The following is a 20,788-nucleotide window of genomic DNA, read 5'->3' as shown; positions in this document are numbered from 1 at the left end:
GTAAAAACTGTTACAGGTGAAACGGCGATTTACTTGTACTTCTTGCAATTTAATATACTGTATTCGCTGCTCTCGATGCGGTCTCCTCTACATTGGGGAGACCAAACGCAGATTGGGTGACCACTTTGTGGAACACCTCCGTTCAGTCCGTAAGCGTGACCCCGAGCTTCCGGTCATCTGTCACTTTAATTCTCCGCTCCACTCCCACTCTGACCTGTCCGTCCTTGGCCTCTTACACTGTTCCACAATCACACAGGCATTTTAAAGAGACAGGACCAGTCGCACATGCACTCTGGAGTTTAGAGGAATGAGAGGTGATCTCATTGAAACATATAAGATTCTGAAGGGGATTGACAGGGTAGATGCTGAGAGGTTGTTTCCCCTGGCTGGAGAGTCTAGAACTAGGGGGCATAGTCTCAAGATAAGGGGTAGGCCATTTAAGACCGAGATGAGGAAGAATTTCCTCACTCTGAGGGTTGTGAATCTTTGGAATTCTCTGTCCCAGAGGGCTGTGAATGCTGAGTCTTTCAGTATATTCAAGGCTGAGATAGATTTTTGGACTCTAGGGGAATCAAGGGATATGGAGATCGGGCGGGAAAGTGGAGTTGAGGTCGATGATTAGCCATGATCTTATTGAATGGCGGAGCAGGCTCGAGGGGCCGTATGGCCTACTACTGCTCTTATTTCTTATGTTCTTATAAAACTCAACGTAAGCTTGAGGAACAGCACCTCATCTATTGATTAGGCACTTTACAGCCTTCTGGACTCAACATCAAGTTCAACAATTTCAGACCATAACCTCTGGCCCTATTTTTTTTTCACATGGCATTCTGCCATTCCCATTTACATCTCATCTAGACTCATATTTTGTTTCTTAACGTGTCCCATTACCATCTCCTTTTGCCTTGTACCATCATCCCTTTTGTCTTTTAATCTCTCCTGCCTTCCATCCTATCACAGGCCTTCCCTTTTGTTCTTTCCTCCCCTCCCCCCTTTCCCTGCCCCTGCGCTTGCTTAATAATCTGTTACATCTCTAACTTTTTCCAGTTCTGATGAAGGGTCATCAACCTGAAACGTTAACTCTGTTTCTCTCTCCACAGATGCTGCCTGACCTGCTGAGTATTTGCAGCATTTTCTGTTTTTATTTCGGATTTCCAGCTTCCGCAGTATTTTGCTTTTGTACATTTTATGGGGTATATTTGATGACCAGAGAGCTCATTGTGATTGTCCTGTAAAAACAGCCTGGGATATATTTCTGTAAATGTATCCTAGAATAATCACTTAACTCTGTGCCTATTTTTGCATTTTATAGCATCAATCAGGCCAGGAATTAAATACTGAGACATGTGACTGAGCTATTTAGGGTCAAGATGTGCACAGATATTTTATATTAAAAACAAGATTATCCAGGAAACCTCTGTTATTTTGTAGTTTTTCTTAGAATCAGTTTGTGAAAATTATCTTGCATCATGTCTGAGTGAGTTACTTTTATAGAATGAAAACAATCCTGTGATATTATTAATACAAAGCAAAATGGATGTAGCATCTTAGAGGTCTGAAAAAAATTGCATTTTCTGAAATAAGAATGTGAATATTCTAGCAATACAATTTTCAGAAATAAGCAAGGCTATAAAATCCTTTTCATACATTAATTAAGATGTGGGAGTCCATATGGAATATATGTGTGTCTTTCCATGCAGGCTTGATCTTTGAGTGATGGGAACAAGTTAAATGTCTTTCCATGCCTTTTCCCCTTAATTACTTCCCAAAGGAGAATCTTAGGGATGATGACAAAATAAGGGGGTGGGGACAATTTGATGGGGTCAAATCATTTCAAGTTGCTGATACTGTATTATAACAATGCAGTTTTTGCCACTGGAGGTCCTCCATGAGCTTTGCACGTTCTAGTGCCAGAAACCAGAAGCCTTACTACTTTAGTCTCATCTACAGCTTTCAAAAGTTTGGATAAATATTTTCTGCGGGTCATACCCTCTTCCCCAGATCACATCCCAGTCCCGAGACCAGTGAAATATTTGTCCTTCGGTTCATATATTTACTCCTGTCCTGCACAAATTAATAATGGTTTCCTCTACTGGGCTGAGAGAAACTATAATAGAGAAAGTTAGTTTGAGGCTGTTAATTGCCCTGTATTAAAACACCATATGACAACATCAATTAACAGGCTTCTTAACCACAACACAATGTTGAGTTCAACATTTCCCAATACTTGAAGCTGTGCAATGTAATTGCAATTGTACAATTATCCCTATCAAATATTTTTATTGAAACCTTTACAAATCTGGAAAAGTACCAATATTTCAGATTTGGATTCAGGGTTATTGATTGTGACCCTCTGTACTAAAACTTTACATAGGAAAAATGACACAGAAACTGGCCATTCAGCCCAACCAGTTTATGCTCCACTCGAGCCTCCTCCCGTCTTTCCTTAAATCTATCAGCATAACCCTCTATTCCCTTCTCCCTCATATGCTTGTCTAGCCTCTCCTTAAATGCATTGATACTATTCACTTCAACCACTCCCTGTGGTAGCGAGTTCCACATTCTTATCACTCTTTGGGTAAAGAAGTTTCTTCTGAATTCCTTATTGGATTTCTTGGTGACTATCTTATATTGATGGCCTCTAGTTATGCTCTTCCCCACAAGTGGAAACATTCTCTCTGTATTCACTCTATCAAATTTTTTCATAATTTTAAAGACCTCTGTTAGGTCACCCCTCAGCCTTCTTTTTTCAAGACAAAAGAGACTCAAGCTTGTTTATCCTTTACTGATATGTATACCCTCACATTTCTGGTATCATCCTTGTAAATCTTCTCTGCACCCTCTCCACTGCCTCTATATCATTTTTATAATATGGCAACCAGAACTGTACACAGTACTCTAAGTGTGGTCTAACCAAGGTTTGATACAGGTTTAGCATAACTTCCTTACTTTTCAATTCTATACCTCTAGAAATAAACCCTAGTGCTTGGTTTGCTTTTTTTATGGCCTTGCTAACCTGTGTCGCAACTTTTAGTGATTTGTGTATTTGTACTCCGAGATCCCTTTGTTCCTCTACCCCACCTAGACTCACACTCTTCAAGTGATAAGTGATCTCCCTATTCTTCCTACCAAAATGTAATACCTCACATTTATCTGTGTTGAACTTCATTTGCCAATTATATGCCCATTCTGCAAGTTTATTAATGTCCTCCTGTAATTTGTTGCGGTCCTCCTCAGTATTGACGATCTCCCCCAATTTGGTGTCATCCGCAAATTTAGAAATTGTGTTTTTGATTCCAAAGTCTAAATTGTTAATATAAATTGTGAACAACAGTGGTCCCAGCATTGATCCTTGTGGAACACCACTACCCACCTTCTGCCACTGTGAATAGTTACCCTTTACCCCTACTCTCTGATTTCTGTCTTGAAGCCAGCTCGCAATCCATTCTGCTACTTATCTCCTGACTCCGCATTCTCTGACCTTATTCATTAGTCTATTATGGGGTAACTTATCGAAGACCTTTTGAAAATCTAGATAAATTATATCTACTGCAATACCATTGTCTACTCTCTCTGTTACCTCTTCAAAAAATTCACTGAGGTTGGTCAAGCAAGACTTTCCCTTTTGAAATCCATGCTAACTATTCATTACTATGTTTTTGGTTTCTAGATGCTCTTCTATTTTCTCCTTTAGTAGGGATTCTATTATTTTCCTACCACCGATGTTAAGCTGACTGATCTATAGTTCCCTGGGCATGTTCTATCCCCCTTCTTAAATATCAGTATTACATTAGCTATCCGCCAGTCCTCTGGCACTACACCTTTTTCTAACGAATATCTCAGAACCAATTTTCTTGCACCTGCAAACAAAATGAAAATGCGTTACTGTTGCATGCTTGAGACACCTGCAGCAGCAATAATGGCCGCTGTCTTTGAAGCCTTCCAGTTGAATCCAAAAACAGCAGCCACCTGTGATTCCTGTCCCACTGTCCCCAAAAGAAAAGAAACTTACAATTTTTGAAACTGCAGGTATTTGCTGTCTGCCCATCTGATCCAATTGGAGAGGGGCTGGGCACCAGGCTTAAAGCCCGTTTCTTTTGGGGACCCCTTAAAATGGGTGAACTTCTGGCATTGATGGAGGAAAATAGGCCGAGGAGCCAGTTGTGCCCCCTCTGCCTTGGTAGTATCCCCCTTGAGTTAAATTCCAGAAATCCCCAGGCAGTGCAAAGGGAGCAAAGACTAGGCATCATAGATCTCTGCCCATTTTCCTTTCCTTTGTGCTTGAGATTTGAGCATCCCCCAGGTGCATATAAGAAGAAAATGGGCCCTGATGAATTATAGATGCTACATTTTTGAGTCCAAGTTATGATCCTAGAGTTGTGATTAAATATATTAACATTTAATTTATCACTTAAAACATGTAAATAGCTGATAATATCTGCATTATGATTATCCGCTCTTATGATTCACTGAGTAAATAAGAAGATACAAATGTAAGGACTAGATACAATCAGTGCAATTTATATGGGCAATCCAGTGTCTAGGAATTATAGTAGCTCATGATACCACTTACACTCCTCTATCAAAATTTCCTCCAAGTATTTATCCAACTCTCTCCTGAATTTGCTGATATAATCAGCTCTCACGTCTCCCTTGTCAATCTATTACATATATTCACCATCCTCTGTGTAGAGTACTTAAACCTAAACTCTCTTTTCATACTCCCAGAGGCTATTTCCTCTTGTTGTAAAATCTGTGCCTATGCTAAATATATTGTGGCAGGTTCCTGTGTCAGCAGCTATTGGATCACCTAGGTGCAGCAAATACAGGAAAATCTGACAGGGAGAAGTGCATTCCCCTCACAGAGTCTGCTAGATATTTCCATCCATGGACAGAAAATTAGACAGATTCTCTAACTGATGTGGACTCCATCTGTATTCACTGTGCCCAGGCGATTATCCACTGGCCCCAGCTCGGCACATTCATTTACATTGGATGAGGTTAGGATTGGATTGCCCATATTTGAGACATATAGACTAGGCTGTGCCTAAAGAATGGCCACTTGGATGAGGTATTGGAGGGCGGCCAGTGTCAACTGATCTGTATCCCAATATAATTCAATACCTTCAGAAGAGGGATTAAACTTCACATGTAAAGAGGGTGCTTTGATTTTTCATAATACTACAGCAAAAGGCAACATTTTAGAAGAAGATTTAAACATACCGGGAATATGGCAACTCTTGTACCATCGTATGTCCAGGTTCCCAGCTTAATGCTGCAATTTTGTTGGTCAAATGGGAAATGTGTTACAATAATTTCACAATAGCTTTTGAATATTGCCGGAGGTGTCCAGACTATTTTTCCTGTATATTCCAAAAGCACCTTGGTCATTTGAACAATGGCAAAATCACCATCAGCACTGTAGTAAGACATAAATCAATTATTACTGAGAACTGTAATATTTCTGGTAAATGACAACATTTAGATTAACTTCCCTGTTCGTGCAAACAGTTCTTTAAACAGCCATAGTTATCTACAAAGATGCATTAGTCTTTTGCTAAGTTCCATATTATCACAGTCCTACAAAGATTCAAAAATGGAAACAAAGTATATAATCTCCACTGCATGCTAATATTGAGTTTGTAAGGCTCCTAAAATAAGTTAGGTTGATACAGCGTAATTCTACTATGGTGAAATAATGGGGATGATTTTCACCCTACTTTCCCAGTAGAAATAAGAACATAAGAAATAGGAGCAGGAGTAGGCCATTTGGCCCCTTGAATCTGCTCCACCATTCAGTAAGATCATGGCTGATCTTCTACCTCATCTCCACTTTCCTGCACTATCCCGATATCCCCTGATTCCCTTAATATTCAAAAATCTTATCGATCTCTGTCTTGAATATACTCAATGACTGAGCCTCCACAGCCCTCTGCAGTAGAGAATTCCAAAGATTCACCACCCTCTGAGTGAGGAAATCTCTCCTCATCTCAGTCCTAAATGGCCAACCCCTTATTCTGAGACTGTGACCCCTGGTTCTAGACTCCCCAGCCAGGGGAAACATCCTCTCTGCATCTACCCTGTCAAGCCCTGTAAGAATTTTGTATGTTTCAATGAGATCACCTCTCATTCTTCTAAACTCTAGAAAATATAGGCCTAGTCTACTCAAACTCTCCTTGTAGGACAATCCCCCCATCCCAGGAATCAGCCTGGTGAACCTTCGTTGCACTCCCTCTATGGCAAGTATATCCTTCCTTAGGTAAGGAGACCAAAATTGTACACAATACTCCAGGTGTGGTCTCACCAGGGCCCTATATAATTGCAATAAGACATCTTGGCCTAGAAATTCATTAAGGCGCTGCCAGCTTTGCGGTCAGTTACCGCCTAAAGAGGGCTTCTGCGCCAAAAATGAGTTTGCGCTGATATTCAGCGCAGCGGTATTGGCGGCGGTAGCCGTTAGCGCTGCGCCGGCACCGATGACGTCATCGGTGTGAGCAGTGCCCCGGTTCCGCCCCGAAACCGGCCTGATCCCCATATTTCATAGCGGCCGCCTACTCCGAAGCGGCCGCAAACAGCGACCAGAAAACGGGGCCGTGCTGTAGCCTTAGTGGGGCGCTTTAAAGGGGAAGGTGCGGCCGGCCGCTTTTTCGGCGGCCGCCTGCCCGCACCTCCTTCCCCGGCCTCCTCCACCCCCCCCCCCCCGCGGCATTGCCGGCTGCTTTCCGCGAACCCGGCACTTCTCCGTGGTGCCGGGCTCATTTGCCGGCACTCTCCAGCGGCGATCTCCCCGTTGCAGGCAGCTCCCCCTTAAGAGAAGGAGGAGGCCTGCAGTACCGCAGCGGCTGGCGCAGCGGCGCCAAGAGCGCTGAAATTCAGTGTCAGCGCCCCAAGCGGAGGCGGGCACACCCTGGTATAGCGCCCGGTTCCGAATTGGGGCGCAAACACTGAATATCTGACGATCGCTAATGGCTCCCCGCCCAGCCCTAACTTTTGGGCGCGAGCGAGCTGGCCGCCCCAAAGTGAATTTCTAGGCCCTTTACTCTTATACTCAAATCCTCTTGTAATAAAGGCCAACATGTCATTTGCTTTCCTAATTGCTTGCTGTACCTGCAGGTTAACTTTCAGTGATTCATTTACCAGGTCCCTCAGAACACCAACATTTCCCAATCTCTCACCATTTAAAAAATACTCTGCTTTTCTATTTTTCCTACCAAAGTGGACAACTTCACATTTCTCCACATTATATTCCATTTGCCATGATCTTGCCCACTCACTTAGCCTGTCTATATCCCCTTGAAGCCTCTTTCCATCTTCCTCACAACCTACATTCCCACCCAGCTTTGTATCATCAGCAAGCTTGGATATATTACATTTGGTCCCCTCATCCAATTCATTGATATAGATTGTGAATAGCTGAGGCCCAAGCACTGATCCTGTGGTACCCCAATAGTTACAGCCTGCCAACCTGAAAATTACCCATTTATTCCTACTCTCTGTTTTCTGTCCATTAACCAATATTTAATCCATGCTAATATATTACCCCTAATCACATAAGCCCTAATTTTGGTTAACAACCTCTTATGTGGCACCTTATCGAATACCTTCTGAAAATCCAAATACACCACATCCACTGGTTCCCCCTTATCTATTCTGCTAGTTACAACCTCAAAAATCTCTAACAGATTCATCAAACACAATTTCCCTTTCATAAATCCGTGTTGACTCTGCCCAATCCTATTATCATTTTGTAAGTGCCCTGTTACCACATCCTTAATAATAGATTCTAGCACTATCCCTACTACTGATGTCAGGCTAACTGGTCTGTAGTTTCCCGTTTTCTCTCTCCCTCCTTTCTTAAATAGTGGGATTACATTTGCTACCTTCCAATCCACAGGAACCGTTCTAGAGTCTATGGAATTTTGGAAAATGACAACCAATGTATCCACTATCTCTATAGCCAACTCTTTCAAAACCCTAGGATGTAGGCCATCAGGTCGTGGGGATTTATTGGCTTTCAGTCTCATTAATTTCTCCAGTACTTTTTTTTACTAATACTAATTTCTTTCAGTTCCTTATTCTTGCTAGAACCTTGGTTCTCCACTATTTCCAGGAAGTTTTTTGCATCTTCTTCTGTGAAGACAGACACAAATTATTGCTTAATTTCTCTGCCATTTCCTTATTCCCCATTATAATTTCTCCTGTCTCAGCCTGTAAAGGATCCACATTTACTTTCGCTAATCTTTTCCTTTTTACATAACCATAGAAGCTTTTACAGTCTGGTTTTATGTCTCCTAGTTTACTCTAATATTCTATTTTCCCTTTCTTTATCAATTTCTTGGTCCTCCTTTGCTGAATTCTAAAATCCTCCCAATCTTCAGGCTTACTATTCTTTTTGGCAACATTATAAGCCTCTTCCTTTGCTCTAATACTATCTTTAATTTCTCTTGTTAGCCAAGGTTGGACCATTTTTCCTGTGGAGTTTTTGTGCCTTAAAGGAGTGTATATTTGTTGTAAATTATGTATTCATTCTTTAAATGCTAGCCATTGCTTCTCTACCATCATACCTTTTATTGTAGTTTCCCAATCTACCTTAGCCAACTCGCCCATCTTACCTATGTAGTTTGCTTTGTTTAGATTTAAGACCCTAGTTTCGGATTTAACTAAATCACTTTCACATTCAATATAAAATTCTATCATATTATGGTCACTCTTCCCTAAAGGCCCCTTTACTACAAGGTTATTAATTAACCCTTTCTCGTTGCACAATACTAGATCTAAAATAACCTGTTCCCTAGTTGGTTCCTCAACATACTGATCTAGAAAACTATCTTGTATACATTCCATGAATTCGTCCTCCACACTATTACTGCAAATTTGGTTTGCCCAGTCTATATGTAGATTAAAATTCCCATGATTACTTTATTACCCTTGTTACATGCGCCTCTAATTTCCTGATTTATACTCTGCCCTACATTACAACTACTGTTTGGGGGCCTATAAACAACTCCCACCAATGTTTTCTGCTCCTTGCTGTTTTTTAGCTCCACCCAAACTGATTCTACTTGTTGATTTTCAGAGCTAAGATCCTTTCTCTCTACTGTCTTTATCCCATCCTTTATTCTCAGGGCTACCCCTCCTCCTTTTCCATTTTGCCTATCTCTTCTAAAAGTTAAGTATCCTGGAATATTTAATTCCCAACCTTGGCCACATTGCAACCATGTCTCTGTATTGGCTATTAGATCAAACCTATTAATTTCTATCTGTGCTATTAATTCAGCTATTTTGTTGCAAATGCTTCGCACATTCAGATATAGTGCCTTTAGCTTTGACTTATTTCTATTTTTCCCTGATGTCACCTTAGTCACTGATGCTTTATTACCTTTGTTACTCTCTCTGTCCCTTCCTGACCCGCTCTACTTACTTTTACCCAAAACTCTGCTCTGCTCTAGAGCCTTGACATTTCTCTCTCTGCTTTTAAATTTACTATTTCCTGAATCCTCCCACCCCACTTCATTAGTTTAAAGCCTTGTCTACTGCCCTAGTTATTCGGTTCACCAGGACACTGGTCCCAGCCCGGTTTATGTGGAGGCTGTCCCAACGGAACAGCTCCCTATTTCCCCAGTATTGGTGCCAGTGCCCCATGAACTGAAACCCCTTCCTACCACACCACTCTTTGAGCCACGCATTTAAACATCTAATCTGTTTGTCCCTATGCCAATTTGCGCGTGGCTCAGGTAACAATACAGATCCTTTGAGGTTCTGCTTTTTAATTTGGATTCTAGCTCCTCAAACTCCCTCAGCAGAACCTGATTCCTAGTTCTACCTATGTTGTTGGTTCCTACGTGGACCACGACAATTGGATCCTCCCCCATCTACTCCAAGTTCTTCTCCAGCTGCGAGGAGATGTCTTTAACCCTGGCACCGGGCAGGCAACACAACCTTCGGCACTCTCGGTCGTAGCTGCAGAGAATAGTATCTATCCCCCTGACTATACTGTCCCCTATCACAACTACATTCCCTTTCACTCCCCCCACTTGAATGGCCTCCTGCATCATGGTGCCATGGTCAGCTTGCTCATCCATCCTGCAGGCTTTTCCCTCATCCACACGGGCAGCAAGAACCTCATACCTGTTGGACAAGGGCAAAGACTAAGGCTCCTCCAGTACTGCACCTGGGGTCACCTTACCTGCCTGCGTTGCAGTCACACCCTCCTGCCCCTGACCACTAACCAGACCTGTACCACTACCTAACCTAAGGGGTGTGACTGCCTCCAGGTAACTCTCCCCATCCCTGATACCCTGCAACGTCTGCACCTCAGACTCCAGCTCAAAAACTCTGAGCTGAAGTTCCTCAAGGTGCAGGCACTTACTGCAAATGTGGTTGTCCGGGATCACAATGCTCTCCACAAACTCCCACATGCTGCAGTTGCGGCACATCACCTGCACTGCCATTCCTATATGACCTTGTTTTATTTAATTAAATGTAATTACATTATGTATCTTAGTTTACAGTGTAGTTTCTTGACTACTTACTTGATCCAGATTAAGTTAAGGGTACTGAAATTAAATATCTACCTGTAACACAAAGCACTACAAGTAGTGTAGGCAAAAAGCAGCAACTCCTTCCCCTTCTTCTCTGAATTCCCACTCTTTCCAAATTCCCAAATAAAACACTCGGTTTTAGTACACCCCGTTTTAATCCCGCTCTGTGCGGACCAGGCAGATGGGCAGTTAAAATCCCCCAGGCCACTTGCTCACCCTGGAGCCGCCGGGAGTTGAAGCGCCAGGATTTTCACCTGCTCCAACGACTGGAGAAAGTCTGTAATCTTTAACTCCCCAAGTGGTCAAAATAAAGAAAGATTCCATCTCTTAAGAACTACTTTGATTCTTTTAATACTGACACCTTTCAGCTTGAATCAGAGTTAAATGACTGCAATGGTGATTCACTCCTGTGTCCCTCTCACTCCCATGTCCCTCACAGTCCCGTGTCCCTCACTGCATTGTGTGGGCTCCTCTCCCTCAATCTTTACCAAAAGGGGACCATAATTAATCCTCCCTACTGGGCGGGTCCTACACTCAGTGAGAGACTGAGTTAAAATTGGTCACACTGTGAAAGAAATACCAGTAATGGGTCATCAAGATAATTAAAACTTTGAAATGCCAATGTCTCTAACCTATGTCCATACATTTTAAATATTACTGTTTACTTACTTGTTGTACAGAACAATGTCTGGGAGCCAAATGTCAGAAGAAGGCACCCTGATCTTTTTAATTCCACCATAATCAGCTGGTTTCCAGCGAAGCTTCACGTCAATCCATTGCTAAAGAAGAAACAACTTACAAGTGTCAATTTAATAATCCCAACGAACTTTAAATGTGGCTAGTTAACAAAAAGTATTACATTTTAGAGACAGTACAAATCTAGTTAAGCATTTAGTAGAAATGTTTCACTTATAATAAATTGCAGACCTGAGCAAATAAAAACAATTGTTTTTTCTTGTTACCTGTTTCAGGCGCACATTTGTTTCCACAATTTGATTGACTTCATCCTAATAGAACAATAGGAGAATGTTAGACAAGACTCAAAATATACGCTATTCTGAAAAATAATCCCACAGAAGATTAGGGGAAGAACTGATAAAAGTGGATTTCAGGCACATGCACCATTCTACAACCATCAACATTAAAAAGTAAATTGATACAATTAATTCCTACACATAATTTTGTAAATATAAGAACATTAATTTCAAATATAAAAGTGACAACATTTTCAAATTATTTATTGAGATGTTACTACATCCTTATGCATGTAAATTTCCTTCCACATAACATGACATAACATCATACATACTGTTCTGTAGCATTTGGCTATAACATCCCATTCCTAACCCTGTGGTTGATTTTATGTATATTACTAATTGTTTCATCTGATTATAATGGCAAAAGTTAATAGTTAGACAGAATGCATGCATCAACTCTGCTATCACCATTTCAAGCAGAAAAGCAGAATATTTCATAAACCAAAGTCCTAATGTTCTTGACTGTTCCATTCCTTCATGCTCAAATCAAAATATCTACCAGGAGCTTGACAGAAATTATACTGATTGGTGGTGAATTCAAAATAATGAAAGGCCATAATTTTAAGAGAATTTTTAATTTACTTGTGAACTATTGGTCCTCCATTTTTTCCTGTAATTGTAAACAAGTTCCAAAATGTAATAAAACCTTTATGTAAAATTCGAGGCACAGGCCCTTAAATTCCATACTATTTTCTGCATTTCTGGGACTACAATTGGTGCAACTCACTTGACCAGCCAGCAAATTGGGAAGTAAACTATTTAGCTTGGTTTTCCACCCCAAAAACAAAGCACCCAAATTTCCTAACACGATTTGGCCCTCCATGTGATCTGCTTGCCGAATCCCTGGGAACCTAATTTAAATATATTTAAATGAGGGCCAGTGGCGCTTCAGCCAGAATGTCCTCATTTTGCCTTCACAATGCACATGGGGTAAGTTAGAGTGAGAAATATAAGATGCAGCCTCTACTAGGGTCAGTTGATGGACATGGGAAGTTTTGCACATGAAGACTGTTGAAAGTTTGCGTAGCGATTACTGCCGCTGGGAATTACTTTTCAGAGTAATTTTTTATTTTGCATTCACTCAAGACAGTCTTGGACTTGCTTCTGACTGCCTGTGGGAATGTGAAGCTACCAGGAAATGTTGATCCCCTTCCTGCAATTTCCCCCTCCCCCCCCCCATTGTGGAAGCTTCTCAGGAGCAAATTTGTAATCCCATATGGAATATATATATATATTTATGGAATATGCCCTTGTATGCCATTATCAAGGAGGAGGAGTAGCAGGTTAGGGTGGAGGAAAGGAGAGTGAGGCAGAATTTAAAGAGGATGCACCCACCAGATAGTATCAACCCCAAAGAATATGCAGGCAACATGAGTCCAATGAAAACCTCAGTGAGGAGATGTGTATTAGAACAGTATGCTTCACCAAGGTAGTGACAGGGCACCTATGCCAACTACTGCATGGGAACTTTGCAGCTACCGTCATCCCCCTCTGAGTGTGGCTATGAAGATGATCACGCTGATCACACACTGAAATGGAACAGGCTCATTTCAGACAGCCACAGCTAATCTCTCTAATATCGACCAGGCTGCAATGCAGGCACAGATTCATCAGGTGACTGATACACTTTACAGGAGAGCTGTGGAGTTCATCATCTTCGGCATCACAGCAAGGCAGCAAGTTACGGCCATCCAGTTTTAAGAGGTTTCTGGCTTTCCCAAGGTCCAGGGGGTAATAGATGGCACCCTTGTTGCTTTGTGATCTCCTACAATTAACACCCTCAAATATATCAACAGGAATGGTTTCCACACCCTGAATGTAGAGACTGTGGGCTGCATGTTCATGGGAAAGGTGGATTGGGGGTGGGAGGGAGCTCCAATGTGGGTGGGAAACCCGGGAGAACGGGTTTCCCGCAGGCTCTGCCGACTTTAACGGCGGGGCCTGATTTGCATCTGAAGCCTCTGTTTCCCACCGCAGCCAGACAGGTGGAGAGGCTGGCAGGCTGCGGGCAGGTAGGCCTGCTGCATTAGGTCGCAGAGAAGAGGGAGGGATCGGGTGGGGGCCAGTGTCGGTCTCCGGAGGATGGTGGGGAGAGAAGAAAAGATCAGGGATGTCGTGGGACCGGGGAGGGAGGGAAAGTCACATCGGAACCGGCCATCAGAGGATAGGGGGGAGTGGGGCGGGGGGGGGGGAGGGAGGGGGAGGTCCGGGAAGGCAATCGGAGGCTTTGTGGGGAGGTCTCTGATCGTAGGGGGTGGGTTAGGCAGGAACCCTGGTTCCAGGAGTAGGTATAAAGGCACTTATCTCCTGGATGCAGCAGTCCCCGCTTTGCTGTAACTGCCAGGTTTTATGAAGTGTGTAAAACCTGAGCACATGTAGTTAAAAACAAAATGTAGGTTAAAAGAAGAGGATTCCAACCTCATTGTAATATTAAATTGACGTCCCGGCTCCTGGCAGTGGGTTGGCTGCCCGCCCACATCCTGCCCCCATCCTACCTCTGTTAAAACCAGAAGTGGGCGGGTTGAAGGCAGGTTCAGGTCAGAAATCTGATTTTTAACAATTTAACTACCCTCACGCTCCAAATCCATCCCTTTTTTAAGGTTAAAATTCCTCCCTTCCTGTGCCTGTAAACAGAAAAAAAATTCTGCACGTCAACGTGAGATTTACTGGATGTTATCACGATGCATTCATCCTTCAGAATTCAGCCCTTCCTAAGCTCTTCAAGGAAGAAAATCAAGGCAATGATGGCTCGTGCATGTCAAGGCCTACCCCCGCTCCTATTGATAATGATCCCACTAAGAGTTGCACAAACAGCAGGAGAGTAGAGCTCCAATGAGGCTCATGCCTCTACCAAAGTACCCAACAGGTGGACATTCTGGTTTTAAAGAGGTGCTTATGCTGCCTTGACAGGTTGGGAGTGACAGTGCAGTATGCTCCAGCTTGTGTGTCACATATAGTTGTACCCTGTTGAGCCTGCAAAAGATAGTTATCTAAAAAGCCCTGGATATGGACATTCCTGAGGAGGGGGCTCCCAGCTGCTTTGGGGGCATGAATACATGGAGGAGAACAGCAGGACGACCATCGCTCAGAGCACTACAGATTCCAATGAAGATGCCGCATGCTGCATTGATGCCTGCAGTGAAGAAAACGTTTCGATAATGTTGCCACAAGTGAGGGATGTAGACTATAAATTCACACCTGTTAGTTGCCAAACATCTTTGCAGACTGACCTCAGAGCCTGCATACAGGTGTGATGATTCCTCAAGCATCCTTCATTTCAGGCAAGTACTATTGAGTGCAAAAGCAAAATACTGCGGATGCTGGAAATCTGAAATAAAAATTGAAAATGCTGGAAATACTCAGCAGGTCAGGCAGCATCTTTGGAGAGAGAAACAGAGTTAACGTTTCTCTCTCCACAGATGCTGCCTGACCTGCTAAGTATTTCCAGCATTTTCTGCTTTTATTTAAGCACCATTGAGTTCTGGATCCCACAACTCTGAAGCCATGGGCAGCCTTCTGCTCAGCCTCCGCTGGGAAGGTGGTACATCCTCACCAACTTCCCAGTCCTCCAGTTCCTTCATGCTCTGCAAGTCACTCGATGCCTCATCCTCCCATACATTATCTGATTCCCCCTGGGTGAGCTGGAGAGTGGGATTGAAAAATCAAGTGATGCCAGGGGTGAATTGAAGTGAATTGTGGCAGAGAGGTAGGGTCTTGGTTCAGGGATCCTCTCCTTCTTCAACATTATCCTTATAGTCTGAAGGAGGAAGTTCTGACTTTCCTGCTTCCCCTCTTGCTCATCATTATCCTCCTCTTCCTCATCATTTGCCCCCCATTAAAGTGAAGGATCTGCAGGAAATTAGATTACAAACTAAGAATGAGTGATCATCACTCTGAGAGATTAAGGAGACAGAGAAGGGGATAGAAACTTGTGGCTGTTTGCTGCTTCACAGGAATGCCACAGCAACCATATAGGTGTGCACCCATTAACATGGCACCAGCACTGTGCCCTGACCTCATTATCTCCCACAGTACAGGCAAGTACCTCCCCATCTGGCTTCATGGCCTGCTCCTCATAGGGGGTGAGCTCCTCACTGTTGATGATGCCCTTACTAGTGCCCTGCCTCTTGCAGGCATTGTGCACAAGTTTCTTCTCCAACAAAATTGAGTAAATTAGGCAAAGTGTAACAATTGAGAACTGTCTCCCAAGTGGCATTAGACAGATGGGGCTGCATGCTCTCTTTGGGACAAGTAGTGACAGGGTGAGACATCCAACTCTGCCCCAACCATGACCCACTTCCCTGGGTTTTGGGTCATTAATGATGTTCTTCCAACAGGCAGTCCTGGGGAGTGATGCTAACTGGAGCAGATAGAGGGGAAATAGGATGGGAACCCGAGCCCTGCCTCCCACCAGCATTTACATGTTGTAGGTCTGAGCAATGGTCCGAGGTGGTATGGAAACTTAGGTTGAGGCAGTGATAGGCCTCACTGCCCCATTTCCCCATTATTTCTGCTGTGAAGAAGAGTTTGGGTATGATTAAAGAGAACAATTCAGCAACTGATGTAAGATATTGTGGTATTACCTTGTTAAAATAGAGGAAGAGGTTTTATGGTTCTGCATGCAAATAATTGTTGTTAGAGGAGATGGTCACATATGCCCTAAGGTGCGGAGTTAGTGCTCCCCTTAGCCAGAATGCAGTTTGAAGGGTTAATTGTACAGCTTTTAACTTTAAAGGATGAAGAGTGTGCTAGTGCCCAAGAGAGAGTGGCCGGTGTGTTACCTTGCCTACCTTGGTCAGGTCATTGGACTTCTTATATCACTAGTCTGCAATTCTGGGAGTGAGAGAATTGGAACTCAGTGCCATTGCCACCTCCCTCCACATGGTAGGGGGACATTTTTTTCAACTTCCTCCCATGGGGACCCATCATCTCTCTCCGCCACTCAATCTCCTTGAGTAGGGTTTGGAGCTCAGTCTCACTGAAATTGTGAGCTCTTTTGTTACTTTTTGCAGTAGTCTTCCCTTCTTTGTTGTTTGTGCCAGATTCTTCAGTGGAAGACATTCTTGAAAATTGGGACTAAATCACAGGAGCCATCTAGTGCAGAAACCTGACGGTGAACTCTGGTCCAAACCCTTTCGTACTGCTCCTCCAGTTTGCGGCTGCATTCTTCAGCTAAACTTGGCATTTTAAAGGTGCTATTCTAAATGCAAAACAGTGCTCCTGATTTACACGGGATTTGTGCTGGATAACTTGGATATTTAAATGAGCTCATTCAGCAAATTTTGGAAAATCTAGCTCTGGAGATCATTGGCGAACGCAATTCCAGACTCAATGCAGCAAATCTGACACAACTCACCGTGTGGAATTTTGAGACTCTCGTCACGTAAGAAAATTGAAAGGAAATGTTAGCTTTTCTTCCTCTGTGGGTTTAAAAGTTTTGTTATACAAATATTGCACTGTTTCTCTCGGGGTTCCGCAGATCTCCCACCGAAGTTATGGCGGAAGATCGGGAGACCTCCAGCGGAATATTTTGAGTCTTTTATAGGTCCAGCCAATGGCAGTTTATAACAAATCCCATAACTTGTTAAATATAGTTCTGAAATCCAATATAATTCTAAAAGTGTATGGCATCATTGTAATTTCGTTTCAGATCCATAATGCTGCCTTTGTGGGCTATTTTGTTGTGCTCTTATCCTGTTTAAAATTAGTAATGCAATGAAATACTGCAGTGTGTAAGAGGATGGTTTTGTGTGTGTGTGTGTGTGTGTGGGTGGGGGAGCTGGTAAATGTCGAGGAACATTCTTCCATAAACAGAGACATTTGTTTGGTTCATACCACATTGATGAGTTGAATGAGCTGCAGTCCCACCGTAACATTAACTAATTGATTGTGATGCTCCACTGGCCGAATCACCCTGTTATAGTTTTGGAATAAATTAGCCACCAGCTGGGTCTCGTGTTCAGAAGCTAGCACCAGCCCTGAGGAAAGACAAGAGAAAAATATGTTTTGCAAGACATCCTACACCTTAGAATCTTATTTTAGATCTAACTATATTTTTTCAAATAAAGAAATTGGTCTATTAAAATATTTACTATTTGCACCATTTTCCTTCTCTATTTTCTTTCATTTGACTGCATCTTATTTATTCTTTCCTTTTTTCAACTCACTTAGGCTATACACCATTCTTTGGCCAATTGTATTTGTTTATGGTGCCCTTAAACTGGCTGCTGGTCGATAAGAGTCATCTGCATTGGTATCTTTCAATCTATCTCCCACTCTGTGAAAAAGCACCTGACCTTCATTTTGAATTTACCTTAATGGCTAATCCATACTCGGAGAATCGTGGACTTCTCACATTCCACTGCTCTGAAATGTAATGTTTCTTTTGAAGGATAATTATATTTGACTGTAGTAATTTACACAATTATTAGTTCGGATTCAAATTGAACCTTCTATAACTATTGGCCCAGAAACTCGGGACTCCATGGGTGAGTACGCACGGGGTACTCACCCATGGGCCTGATGGAAGTGCCGGTTTCCTGCATGCACTGCGCATGCGTGGGAACTGGCACTTCCGTTCCTCTGAAAGCAGGGGTTCAGAGGTCGAACGCGTGCGCAGGGGAGGCTGCGCGTGCGCTTTGAACTTAGTTTTTTTTACAGGTTTTCCCAGGAGGGTAAGTCTGCAGAATTTACACATTTAAAAAGCAGGCGTAAGGCCTGCTTTTTAGAAGGTAAGTGGTGAATTAATTAAAATTAAAACATTTTTTCCACAGGTTTATTATTTTTAAATACTTTAAAGCAAGGTAAGTTTATTTTTAGCCCCGTTAGAATATTAAAAAAAAATTTCAAAAATTTAAATTATTGTTCAAAATAGTTATTTAATGTAATTTACAGTTTATTTAAAAAACGTGATTTTTAAAAATTTATTTGAAGATTTAGTGCTATTTTGGGGCCGTAGTATTTATAAGTCTTGACAGCACTTCCTGTCAAGACTTATAAATGGAGCATTCCCTGCTCCAATTGGTTGCCCATGGCCCACGTGATCCCAGGGGACACATCGAACTAACTGCGCCCCTGGGATACGCAAGCACTGCGCGCCGGCTGCTGGACCAGGCCCCGGATCGGAATTCCACGGGGGCCCACAGCTCAACGGCTGGCGCGCAAGGTAAGTGCAGGTCGGGGGCTTGCACCCACGGGAAGCCCCCGACCCGAATTTCTGGGCCAAAATGAAGGCAGAATTCCCGCGGGGTTTCCCCAATCTCATCCTGTAACTTTAGCGGAAGATCAGCAGAATCCCGATAGAAATTGTGCAAAGGCCTATTTACTCCCTTTCTCTGGGATTTCCACGGACCGACCTTCCAGCGGAGAATGGGGTGAACCCCCTTGGAAATTACTGGCATGTAGCTTTAATATAAAATTATTCCAAACATTGGCTTTTCTAATATTTACAAGATTTCTTTAAAGCAAGCACAAGTTATTTTATCATTCAACTATTTAGCATTATAATACACAATTTATTTTAATCTGTCATTGATTACATTCAATTCTGAACTATCTCTCAAATTCATGCATAGTTAGACTGAATAAGCCTGAACTTTTCTTATACTAAAACAATATTTATAGTTTAAGTACGCGCAAAGCACAGAGAGAAAACAAATTTCAAATTTCTTAATAGTAATAATTCAAGTTTCTATTCTTTCAGCTAATGTAATAATATTGCATATGCTTTCAATATAAATATAGTATTAAAATATTGTAACGAATATATGTGCCTAATATCTTTTTCTGTAACTTTTTTCTAGAAGCCGTATGTTTTCAATTGCTAGAATATTTTTAACATCTTTAACATCACATCCAGGAAGAATTACAAGGCAGGTTACCCCACATGTCACGTTGCAAACCCTCAAACGGCTGCTGCGTATCCATGAAAGTATTTGAATGAATAAATAAATGAATCTTTAAAAATCAGTCCGACTTTTGGTCAGCAGACATATCAAGTTTCAAGAAACAAACCACAGAAGTTCCAGAATAAACCCATGGATTTTCACTGTCTTACTTACAAACACCGTACAAGGAACAAAGCAATGTCAATGAAATTAAAGACACGGGAACAGATAACTTCAATACAACCTTTATTAGTTCACACTGGCTCTTCTAACTTTGGATAATGTATTACTATTTAAATGAATCAAAGGTTCGACTAGTTCGGCCCGACCATTTAAAAAAATTGCCCTAAGCCCTGGTAACATGCAGCCCTGGCGCATTCCAGGATCATTGCTATTCCCATCACAGAACTACTATTTCCGCTGTGTAACCCTGACCACTGCTGACCGACCCCCTCCCCCAGCCAGACTCCAGCTAGTGACCTTGGATAAACATTCACCACTCCAAAGTGAGACGAAATTTAGACCATTCCCATACAACTGTCGGAAAATCCAACGATTTACAAACGTATCTCACTGAAATATAGAAAATGACCATGCTGCATCATATAAACTTTTTGTAATATAAGATTGTAAATTGATATTCCATATTATAAAACAGCAACCATGTTTACAAAGCCTTCATTCATATCTCGGATATCAGAGATTTTTATCACGGAAATCTAGGAATAGACCCAGGGAGCACATGCAGCTGTCAATCTGCAGCACTGAACGCTTCTCCGGGCATTTCCAAATTAAACTGTACAAAACTGTAAAAACTTATAAAAAGGTGACAACATTTTGCAATTCTCAACTGAACAGAGTGAAGCCAGCACAGACTCGGTGTCCTTACCACCACACGAAAATAAAAGTATCGCCAATGCTACGGGCAGATCATTGCACGAAATCATTCTCCAGCTTTCAAAATTGATCTATTGTCCTTTCAAACAAATCGGTTTCTTCCAACAATTCAGACACCACACTTTGAGACTTGCTGGCTCTTCTGGATTTCTGAGTGCAGCTGAGGCTCCTTCCTTACTGAGGAGTGGAGCTGGGATTCCTGCCCTTTCAACTGCCTATTTATTCCCTCTGGGTTCCGCTATTGTGCCACCTGTCTCAGTGACAGCTGATAGCTGCCAAGAAGAGGTGGGGGGGGGTGGGAGCGGGTGGTTGCGAAACACTCCACCAGATCCAGATTGCAAGAAAAATAAGAATTAGGAAGAGCTGATAAACAATGAGCCACATTGAAGCAGAATCCCATCAATGAAGGTCGCTTACATTGCAGTAA

General features: G+C 42.4%; 1 protein-coding gene across 4 annotated transcripts in view; it reads right to left on the bottom strand.

Annotated features, from left to right (window-relative positions):
- Positions 1 to 20,570, bottom strand: part of chrna1 (cholinergic receptor, nicotinic, alpha 1 (muscle)) — a 39,816-nt gene extending 19,246 nt beyond the window's left edge. The window contains exons 1-5 of one of the 4 annotated variants that reach the window (XM_085986152.1): positions 20,354 to 20,570; positions 17,414 to 17,556; positions 11,504 to 11,548; positions 11,211 to 11,320; positions 5,224 to 5,419 (exon numbers count right to left, since the gene is read on the bottom strand). In XM_085986152.1, the coding sequence (XP_085842278.1) occupies positions 5,224 to 5,419; positions 11,211 to 11,320; positions 11,504 to 11,548; positions 17,414 to 17,556; positions 20,354 to 20,411 (552 nt within the window). In that variant the 5' untranslated portion in view covers positions 20,412 to 20,570. Of the gene's footprint in view, positions 1 to 5,223; positions 5,420 to 11,210; positions 11,321 to 11,503; positions 11,549 to 14,808; positions 14,831 to 17,413; positions 17,557 to 19,458; positions 19,520 to 20,353 lie in introns of those variants that run through there. The other 3 variants (XM_085986149.1, XM_085986150.1, XM_085986151.1) reach the window with 3 other exon arrangements.
- Between the last annotated feature and the right edge of the window lie 218 nt (positions 20,571 to 20,788).

This window comes from Somniosus microcephalus, chromosome 4 (assembly GCF_052327205.1).
Source record: "Somniosus microcephalus isolate GS21.2 chromosome 4, FLI_Smic_1.0, whole genome shotgun sequence".
Taxonomy (NCBI): Eukaryota; Metazoa; Chordata; class Chondrichthyes; order Squaliformes; family Somniosidae; genus Somniosus; species Somniosus microcephalus.
This window is presented reverse-complemented; position numbering and strand designations above follow the sequence as displayed.